At 47.1% G+C, this 10,432-nt stretch overlaps 1 protein-coding gene across 1 annotated transcript; it reads right to left on the reverse strand.

Annotated features, from left to right (window-relative positions):
* Window positions 1–4,391: 4,391 nt before the first annotated feature.
* Arr1 (arrestin 1) lies at window positions 4,392–6,690 on the reverse strand. Its single transcript, XM_068765257.1, has 8 exons — window positions 6,582–6,690; window positions 6,182–6,372; window positions 5,889–6,067; window positions 5,547–5,682; window positions 5,077–5,234; window positions 4,864–5,007; window positions 4,664–4,793; window positions 4,392–4,490 (listed from the first exon to the last, which is right to left on the reverse strand). Exons 1-8 carry the CDS (start codon window positions 6,688–6,690, stop codon window positions 4,392–4,394), a joined length of 1,146 nt encoding a protein of 381 aa, XP_068621358.1.
* Window positions 6,691–10,432: the final 3,742 nt, after the last annotated feature.

Consider the following 10,432-nt stretch of genomic DNA (forward strand, 5'->3'; position numbering starts at 1 on the left):
CTTCGTCACCGAAACTCGTCCTAAACGTGGTTTCAATTGTATTTACAAAAAAACACAATTACGACATTGTTTTGTATATATATTTATTACTATAACAAATCAACAATTGCCCACACTTACTGAAGTCAGTATGTAGACGGTATATATTTATTTAAGTGTAACAATCTCTCACGTGCTAGTTTCATATCCACAAATATAAAAAAGAATACATTATATACGTACATAACAAGTAAAGATATGAGACTAAATATGTCAATTACAAAATATAAAACTTATACATTCCAAATGTAATTTTTTACTTGAAATTAGTTCCAAAATCTTTTTTAAAAAATTTCGTTACGCTACCCAAGGGCAAGTGTATGACATCACCGCTCTGCATCACAGCACTGCTCATTCAACAGTGGAGAATTTTCACCGAGAAAGTTCTACGAGAAGAATAGTGAAGCTTGATTATATATTATAACGATGGCAGGAAGGGGCAGCAACTCAGATTCGAGGCAGAGAGGTAGCATTATATCTGTATATATCGGTCAGTAATTTGCTTAATTTATGAAGATGAAGGAAAGGAAAAGAATGAAGAAATAATACTCCACAAAAATTATTTCTACGAAATAGACTGTGCGTCTTCAAATACTAAACTGACTGTTGCCACTTGAAAGAGTGAGCTAGACGCCGCAAGCTGTCTATTCCACCTCCGTGATTCCAAGCAAACAGTAACAAACGTTATATTTTGAAACATGCGCTGACGCACTCGAGCAAGCGACTGAGACAACTCAGCGGGACGTCTGCCGCGACAACAAATCCCTTTTTTTTAAACATTAAAACGTGGAGTGGAGCCTCGCGACCCAAATGATGATGACGAGACACGACCTGACGTGAACACAGTTTCCCCATGAAAGCCTTTAGAACCGCACGCGCGCGCACCCGCTAACGTCAGTTAGTTCGTTCTTGATTGTTGGAAATATCTGTGGCCTGTGCTGTGGTCACTGCGGCTCGGATGTCAGTCAGTTCCTTAGATAAGTCAAGCGCGCCGAAGCAAACGGCTGAGCGCCTTTATATTTGACGCAGACGGTGCGACGTGAGGCGCGGGCCCAAGCAGACGGGGCGCAATTATTTTCGGTAGAGTTGAATACACGACAGACCGCGGCTACGCTTTTTGAATTATGTTTCTGAACTGGTGGCCGGAGTCTTTTTAGGCTTCCGTGCTGCAAAAACGTGAACGTATTGATTTTGTGTACAAAGTATTACTGACTGTGGCGCCGCGACCAGTCGCCCGGGTTGCAGAAACGATTCTTTTCTACGCGAGGAAATCGCAAGCCGTGCTAAAACTAGAATGATTACAAACTTGTGCGCCGTGGAGTACTCTTGTATTTTTTTTGTGGCCCCCGCTATTGGGGAACTCTCCTTCCACCCCTTTTTAATTGGGAACACGGTTTTATATTTCTTAATAATTTTTTCACTTGAATTTTTATTTTCGTTCTCGTCTTCCATAGTTCACAATATCTTTTTCTCCTCCTTCTATCATTCTACAATTCCATCTTCCTTTCTCAATCATTCCATTCCTTTCGTACATCCTCAAACACTTCAGTTATCTATTTCTATTACAGTATTTCAGTTTTAATTGGTTTATTTGATCTCTAGTGTACATCAATTTTATCACGGATTTATTTTACATTTTTTTTAATACCAATGAATCTATTTTTAACAACTTTACAATGTTTTATTCACCTATGTTTTGTTCCTGTCTATTGCGTATTGTGCAACTTTCCTAAAGAATTTGAGGACGCGCTCTCTCTCATCCTTTTTCATTACAATAGAGGCAAGTGTTGCCTCCTCTATCTTTTTGGCTAGCCGGCATTCGGTCTCATATCGGAGCCCTCCAAATGCGGGGCATTCTGCTACCAGGTGGATCGCGGTCTGGGTGCTCTTGTATTTACGGAAGGTCTCCACACTTCGCTTGAAGAATACTGAAATGCGAACAATATTCGTTGATTGATTCTGGTGATAAAATCTTGCCGGTCGTGGTGGCGGCTTGGCATGTCCCGTCAATAGAGATGCTATAAGAGATCTCTTGTGCAACAACTCGACTACCCGCTATTCGTTCTTAGGTTTTCATACAATGGCTATCTTTGAGAAATTGGCTGGAGTGATACGACCGCCCATTGTAATATTATAATGTGTTAGTGCAACTGTGCTTTTTTTAATGTTACTCATACAACAAAGAGCTGCTCATTAAAACCCGAATGCGTTGCACACTGATGCATTGTTCTGAAAACTATCAGATAGTTGAAACCGTCCGGGAATTCATTCGCAAATATTTAATGCTCAGACAAAACAAATATTTCGTCTTTGTTATAAGAGTCGACGCGTGGCTCGCGACGTACTCGTTTCAGTTGAGCGCGAATGTTGTGCGCGCTGGAGCGCAGCCGGGCTCGCGGCGGCCGAGCGAGAGCCTTCGCAACAGGCGCGCTCAGTGCCGCGCTCGGGTAATCAGTCCGGATCACACCTGCAACGCACGAGTATGTGCCTGCCGGCGACGGTCGCGGGTGTAGCATCCACCGTGTTCCCGATCTGTGGGGCATGCAGCTGAGATATATTTATTTGTGAACGAAAAATATCGTAGCTGACCAAGTCTTCGGGATAGCAGACACATCTGGCCCCGTGGACCTTTTTATATTACGAAGAACGTTGACTCTCAAAATATTACAGAGCAAGAGCTGCACGTAACTTTCAATATTTTTCTGAAAGCTGAATACTTTTCAAACCTTAATCGCGGGCTATTTAACAGGTTACTCTTTGCACTTTTAGCCGGCGCGTGTCCGGCGCGTGTCCGGCGTGTGCCCGGCGCGTTCCCGGTGCGGCGCCGTGACTTGCGCAATCTTAACTGCAAATGGATCGCTCCTTTCCGCTCAGGTAATTGGGCAGATGCTTATCAGCGCGGCGCGCGGCGGAACGTCTTGATCTTCTGATAACGGAATCTTACGTCGAATCGTGTTCGTCGAAGTAATTCGATGCGAACTTTTTATTCGTTACGTTTAACTAGCGCACACGTGAGCGCACCCTTCACAGCAATCGTTGGGCGCGGCGCGTCGGTTTATAAGTACAAAAGTTATATTTACACTTTATTTCATTAGACGATTCGATTAGAAGAACCGAGCGCAAGGCGGGGGTCCGCTCGGTTGATAATTAAAGCAATAAGCGCAAGTGCGCGCCGGCACGTCGGCGGCACGTCGGCGGCACGTCGGCGGCACGTCGGCGGCACGGGATGTCTTCTACCTGAGCCTCTAACTATATTGTTGTGTGTGCAGCGTGGACCACTGCGCTATTTGTCACAGTTCCGCATCTCGGCTCTCGCAGCCGCCTGTTCTGTTGGACGCCGCACTTTGGCGTGATTTTATGCGCACTTACGTAGAGCCCTACTGTGATCGCTTGCAATTGTAATGTCTTCTCTATTTATACATTTGTAGCGAAATAATCACAGTTGTCAAGATACTTTCGCTGTCAATCCGTCGGACTACGCATGCGCAAAATGTAAGGATGCGCGGCCTATGATTTAATGAAACGCACGCGCAACAGACCGACGCCGTGCTGCCTCCTAACTGAATATTAGATACATTGTCTTAATGTGTAACAACATCCTTGGATGAGTGCGTGCGACGTGCCCGACGTGCGCCGTCGTATTCTAAAGCTCGTGCACTGCGTTCTCTTGGTGCACGCGGCGCCGCCTGCACGTCCTGCTGCGCTCTCGGCGACCTGCACACAGCAACACTTGCGCGTCGCGTCGCGGCGGACGACCACACGCACGTAACTCGTACATTACTGCGGGCGCCAAAACTCTTTACTCCGGTCACGAGCCCAGCGCGGGGGCTAGTGATATCACTCATTCATACCAACAACGACATCTAAATATAATGCTATGTCTAACTTTAAAACGAGGCAGTTCGTTCGAGAGGTCACACTTTCCAAACATGATTGAACCTTAACATTATTTTTATTTTACCGCCATCTATCCACCGCTTCATGAAATAGTTGCACGTTTTATCATAAAAGAAACTATTCTCGTTCATCAAGACACTAAATAAAACACCGGCGATTACGTAATTAGCATCTTTAATAATCGAAGCAATGAAAGCAAACTATGAATAGTTATATAATATTAGAGAGTACGATATAAAACGATACAAGAGCAACACTACACTACCGCAGCAAACGTGATTAAACAATAGGAGAGGTTAACACGGCGCTGACAGCGCGGGGCGCCGGCAGCTGCCGCGCGCGTGTCAACAGATTAGAGGGGTTTTTAATATCACTGTCGTGCTGTTTAGATTTATATAAAGAGATACGTTCACAACACATTCTTTATAAAAACCGACTTCTAAAAATATTCCGCGCTAGTACACCTCCACGCTCTCCTGGTGATGCACGGTGTCCTGGCGGAACATCTCCACGTCGGCCTGGCTATCCGCCTGGATCAGCTTGCTGCGACCCTCCTGCAACATGCGAGACACTACCGCTCAGCGCCGCACCGTGTCGATACGTATCAAGACCGTGTCCCTCGAACTAACAGTCGAATTACTTTCACTTGACCAACACTTGTTACACAAATGAAATAAAAACTTGAAAACGTCACGTTTGTATAAACAAACAAATATATTATGGTCACCTTCGGGTGCATGAGTATGAAGGGCAACTCGGCGCTGAGCTCACCGCCCAGCGCGCCCAGGTACAGCTTGGCCTTCACGCTGTAGCTGACCACGATGCCGAAGGCGTCGCGTTGCTCCGGCTCCAGCAACCTGCGGCGAAGGCCACGGATTAGTCGCGGCTCGCCTCGACCGAGCTGCCTGAGGCAGCGCGTGCACTCACAGCGTGGTGGAGGCGAGCGTGGCGTCCTGCCGCTTGAGCTGCGCGTCCAGCGCGATGCCGCGGCGGTCGCGCAGAGTACCCAGCGACGGCGTTAGCGCCAGCACCTTCTGCAGGCTGGCTCCCGGCTGCAGCGGGCACCCGTCCCTGCGGACCACACGTTGCGCTACAGAGAGAAGCGCCGTGACGATGCGGACCGGCGGCCGAAGCACTCACTGCGTCTCGACGCTGCTGACGACGTTGCGGTACTGGCCGTTCTGCAGCAGCAGCACGTCCACGGCCTGCTGCACGCTCGCCTTAATCTTCTTCACCACCTTGTTGCTGTGGTTGCGCACGCACACGTTCACTGCGATCGTCTCGCCGTGCATGTATAGCTGCACAGCGATGCCACCGACACAAAAACGATTTTATAAATTCTCTTCTCTTCTTGCATAATTAAAGATACAAACCATCGTTTCACTAATTAATATTGTAATTATATATTTTTCATTAATTTATATTGTAATTTTCATACCATTGTTACTTGATCTGATTATGGCAAACAAATTGGACCTTAAAGGTATGAAATTCAATTAAATTTGACTACAAAAAAAAACAGTGTAGGATACTGTTATTTTTTGTAGTCAAATTTATACATGATTATAAATGGAGTCCAACGCGCCGAGTTGACGGTGCGCCAGGTGCACCTGTTTGTCGAGGGTGAGCTCCAACTCCAGCTGCCCCGGCGACAGCACGAAGTCCTTGCGCACCACGGTGCAGGGCTGCGGGCCGGGCTTGCTGGGCGCAAACTGCACCTTGCGGATGCCCAGTGCGATCGTGCTCCTGCCGCCACATATGTACAATTAGCATTTTGACCGTTTGCACCAACCACAAATAGTACAGCTTTAGCGATCTCTGCCAGTAACAAAAGTTCTCGCTCGTACGGTCTTGGACCGGCCGACGTAAACTGCAGACATCGTATACTATCGAAGAGAGAGAAGCACATAAGGAGTTGTGTGCAAAGGTGGCGCGCGGGCTGCAGACGTTACCGGCGGTGGGAGCGGTCGATCTCGCTGTCGCCGACGAACAGCTTCACATAGTAGTGCACGCCGCAGGGCTCGCCCTCATCCTCTAGCGCGTTCTGCAGCGTCACGGAGCCTGGGGCGCCCGCTGGCACCGTTAGCCGAAACGCGAAAGCACCGGCGCCCAGCTTGCGGACCAGGCGCTCCTGCACACAACCGAACGGGTTTACGACCGAACCCTTCGTGCCACGAAACGCAGCGTCAAGAGAGGAGAAGCTGCGGTGAGTGTTGCCAAACGAACGAAGCTGCTCACACCATACCTGCGTTCTGCTGAGGTCGTAGGGCTGCTTGTCGGGCGCGGGGTAGACCTGCTCGGAGGCCAGGTATAGCTCCTTGTAGAAGTTGAGGCCCATCACCTCGTCCTCCTCGCGGCCGTAGCGAAATGTGCACACCACCTGCGCGAACACACGCCGCCCGCGCACATACTCCTCGTCCACCACCACTACGCCGTCTGCACACACGATACTCATTCTATAGACAATGTTACGTTTTCTTAAAAACTGTAACCAAGGATAAAAAAGGCCTCGGCGCCTCATCATCCAAAACGCGTGCTTGCACAATTCCACCTGTGGCTCCAACAAGTCACAACGCTTAAAAAACAAGTAACAGAAGACAAGAAGTGGTATTTCGTGGCATGTCGTTTCGTTGAGGGGCACTGACCTATGGGCTCCACAAACGAGATGTGGTCGACAAACTCGCGCTTTGCCATGTACAGCGTGAGCTTGCCATTGGGCGCGCACTTCTTGAACACTTTGAAATTGTACACCATGTTGATGCCGGTGCTGCGGTTGCGCTGCGTGTGCGATGCGTGCGTGGTGCGGGCGCAGTGCGGGAGCGCGGGTAGCGCGTGCCTTTATACGCGCCCGCCGGGGCTTCGCGTTCATCTTGTTAACCGCGCCCGCCGCCAAGGTGAAGTGTGCGGGATAAGCCGGATTAGACGAATGTGTCGAACGCTCTCTAATAACATAATTACATTACAGCGAGCAGAACTGCGTATCATTTTTTTATCAACAATTTCCTCGCATTATATGGACAGTAACTGTTACAGGAAGGACTGCACAGGACTGACAGGCAACGCGGGCGCAGCGGGCCGGCACTTGCGGCCTCTATTAATCCACTTATTATGCGAGCAAGTGGGTTGCCGCATGTTTCCACGCGCTGCCACTGCCTCGACATTCGCAGCAGAGGATGAATCGCGAACGAAGGGAGTCGCGTTTGTGGTGCGATTATCGAGGGCAGGTGAGCGAGGATTGTATTCATCGACGTACGATTCACTTGAGCGACGGTCGCTACGAATGAGTGTGAAAGCTTTTTTTTTTCTTAGAGTCACGTCTTACCAAATAGCGGTGAAGAAGATACGTCGCAGAGATTTCAGTTAGAGCAAGTCCGGCGTCTTTAATCCTTGCCGGCACGAGGCTTCGATCTACCCGCTGGGCCCTCATATTGTTCAACGCTCCTAACTTCGAAAGGTTCTTAGAATAACTCTTTTGTCAACAAAAAAAGTTAATGCGGTTCCTTCGCTACTACCTGCTTGCCTCGTATTGCACACTACTGAGGATCGTGTCGCCTTTTGGAAAGTATGTCGCGCATGGCATCAAATGAGGTTCAGACCTGATCGTACCCGTGCGTGGGACTGGGGCTTTGTATTTGGCGTCCATGCACTTTTCTAGTGTCTATCAAAAGTTATACCAAGCTATTACTGCTTTTCCTAGCTATATGACCGAAAACTCATAAATCCGCTTTGTGCACAAAGTGGCAAAGCGAGTGGACTCTCCGAGTTTAATCAGTATCGACGCGTTCGTTTTACGAGCAGTCTACGGAATCCTTAACATTCGTCTCTAGCACAATAGTTAGATTTTTCATTCAACAGACTTTTATGGCTTCTTTAAATAGCGCTATTTACGGCGTTGTTGTGCCACCGCTCGAGTGCACGGGTAATAAATATACCAACTACGATTATTTGTACTCATTTACAATCATTATAGTCATCTTTACCTTGGGTAAAGTTGACGAAATACTCATGTTAGCAGGCATTAGGTCGTTCTTTAAAGAATCCAAACATTCCGGCGCTTGTTCCCCTTATGTTAAATAAAAAATGACAAAATGCTCCTTGCGGTCACCACTACAACGACGGACGCGAGCCAGTCTTTGCGGATGCTTCCTTCTTCGGTCTTGGATACAACTAAACAAACACTTCGGCGAATAAATCCGACGGGACCCAGCATCGCCTAATTCAGCGCCGCGAGCCGAGTGTGTGAAGCGAAGCCGTTGAAAATTAAGAAACTAAAAAAATTCATTTACCAGAAATGCAACGTTCCTGCGCCTCGCATGGCAGGGAGGACGAGGAGAACGAGAAGAGCGAAAATCCCCCTAAAGCGGAGACCACAGCAGCATCCTATTTTGCAAATGCCAATCACTCACGACAGACATTACTGTAAAGAAATATACGAACGTGTTGAAGATGGCTGCGGGGATTTCTTCCTTTTTCGGCGCGAAATGTACATTTTGCGTGTAATAAAGAAAGAGTATTAACAATTTTGCTCCCCTGCTTTTGGGAGCCAGTTTTTTCCTCTGCCATGGTAAAACAGAGACTATTTGTACAGTTAACAATTTTTTACTAAATTTTATTACGGTCATGCTCCTCTCTCACCCTTCGGAACATCTTACATTTATTTCCTTTCACAATATCTCGCATTCCTTTTCTTACTTTTTCTTTCTTAAATCGGCTCACTTCCATCGCCTTCTCTGCAGGATCCTCATTTCCTTCATTTCATTTCCTTTTATTAATGTTTCTTAATTTTTGCTTTTTACATTAATTGCCTTAGTTTAATATTAATATTATTTTTTTCTTTATTATCTACATCATAGCTTATTTTTAGTCGACTTTCAAAATTATCACATTTCATTATAACGTTCCTTGCTTTTTTTTTGTTTATTTAAATTATTTCAATTAAATCCCTTATTCGTTAACTCTTATCGTAGATCCTACGACCTCCATACAGAAGTCTAGGAAGGACTTTTCTTGGACTTTCCTTCTTGCTCACTCATGAGGCGACGATTCCCTCCTCGATCCTGTCTTGCAACTGAAACCGATGCTCCACTCTTTCCGCGCCAAATACGGCGCGGCCGATGGTTAGACGAATCACGGTCTGGTCCACTGGGGGACACGGGTGCACGAGGCACTCTGCTTGAGCTTAACCCTATGAGGTTATCGGAGAATCCACCGCGCCCCGAGAACATCTGGACCAGGACCGCGACTAGCTCAACGATATAACATTAGTGACGCGACAACAATCTGACCGTCACCGTCTGCGGCGCTCGAGCTTAAAGACGAGCAAACTAACGTCGGGAGCAACGAGTGTTACGGCAAACGATCAGGGAATAATTGTAGGAGTGGTTATCGAACGCCAACAATGTCATCCTTTCGCAAAATCAATTGCCAGTTAGTCTTTGGGCAAATAAAACTATAACGGGTCAAAAAAGAACCCTTAAAACCGTTTCAAATTTCAAATTTTACCGACATAACTGTTGACGCGTATACTTTGATAGACCCCACGGACTTTTGATGGCAAGTAGTCGGAGATCTTTGCAACGGAGAAAATAAGAATGCTTAACCGCTAATTCAAAGCTGCTCTCTCTCGTTGCAATTTTTCCATTTTAATTGCAAATGTTGTTTAATCATATCAAAAGTATACGTAATCATTATGTTCACAGTGCTTATATTGGTACACCTTACTCAAGTTCCGCCTCTTTCCATTATTTGGATTTCCTTTTCTAGTAATTCTACGAAAGCAAGAAATTGGCATCGCGCACAAAGGATCTCGAATGGCCTCTGACAAGCCCGAACTATTTGTCGGTATGAATTCTATAGCGATGACATTTGCAGCAAAAATACTAAAGTATAGTACTACATTTGTTTCAATAAACTACAATAATTATGTCTCCAACGTCCAACAACCTGGTTGAACGTCTGCCGGTTGGACCGCCAGTAGATGCAGCCTACTGCAGCCTAGTGCAGCCTAGTGCAGCCTAGTGCAGCCGGCGCAGACAATCAAAACTAAGTATTTATTCCGTCCGCGTCTGCAAATTCTCGCGCTGCCTGCCGACCGGCGCTCTCGCCAGGCGGGTGGGGGTACGGTGCGCGTGCGCCGGTCATTTACCTCTCGCACGCCGTATTGTTGTTATTACGCCTTACCGTTACCTTACTTACGGATATACGTTTTTAAAAACAATTATATTTGTGAATAACTGTATCCGCGCACTACGTCTATGTAGAAATATCGATTTGTTCATGTAATTAAATAGGTATCATCGGTGACTAGTGACCGTGCGGCTGCGGCGTCGGTGCCGCGAAGCGCTGCCCGGCGAGCGAGGCGAGGTCAGTCCGTAGCGAAGTAGTGAAGTGCCCTGCGTTCATGTTAAGTAACATCGATTCCGTCTAAAAGGATAATGTTCGCTGTGGTCGCGTTCCTCTGAACAGGCACAGCAGTGGACAAGACCACGCGGTACTG

The sequence above is a fragment of the Battus philenor genome, unplaced genomic scaffold (genome assembly GCF_028537555.1).
Source record: "Battus philenor isolate CCGP_79_NKW_IND1 unplaced genomic scaffold, ilBatPhil1.0.hap1 SCAF_2, whole genome shotgun sequence".
Taxonomy (NCBI): Eukaryota; Metazoa; Arthropoda; class Insecta; order Lepidoptera; family Papilionidae; genus Battus; species Battus philenor.

Bases quoted from the DNA above. Each gene is read 5' to 3' on its own strand.
- Arr1 (XM_068765257.1), bottom strand. From the start codon at position 6,690: ATGGTGTACAATTTCAAAGTGTTCAAGAAGTGCGCGCCCAATGGCAAG. The intron at 5,235-5,546 runs GTGCACCTGGCG...ATCGCTGTGCAG, and splicing joins AGCTCACCCTCGACAAACAG to CTATACATGCACGGCGAGAC. The intron at 4,794-4,863 runs GTGAGTGCACGC...CCTTCGCCGCAG, and splicing joins ACGCTCGCCTCCACCACGCT to GTTGCTGGAGCCGGAGCAAC.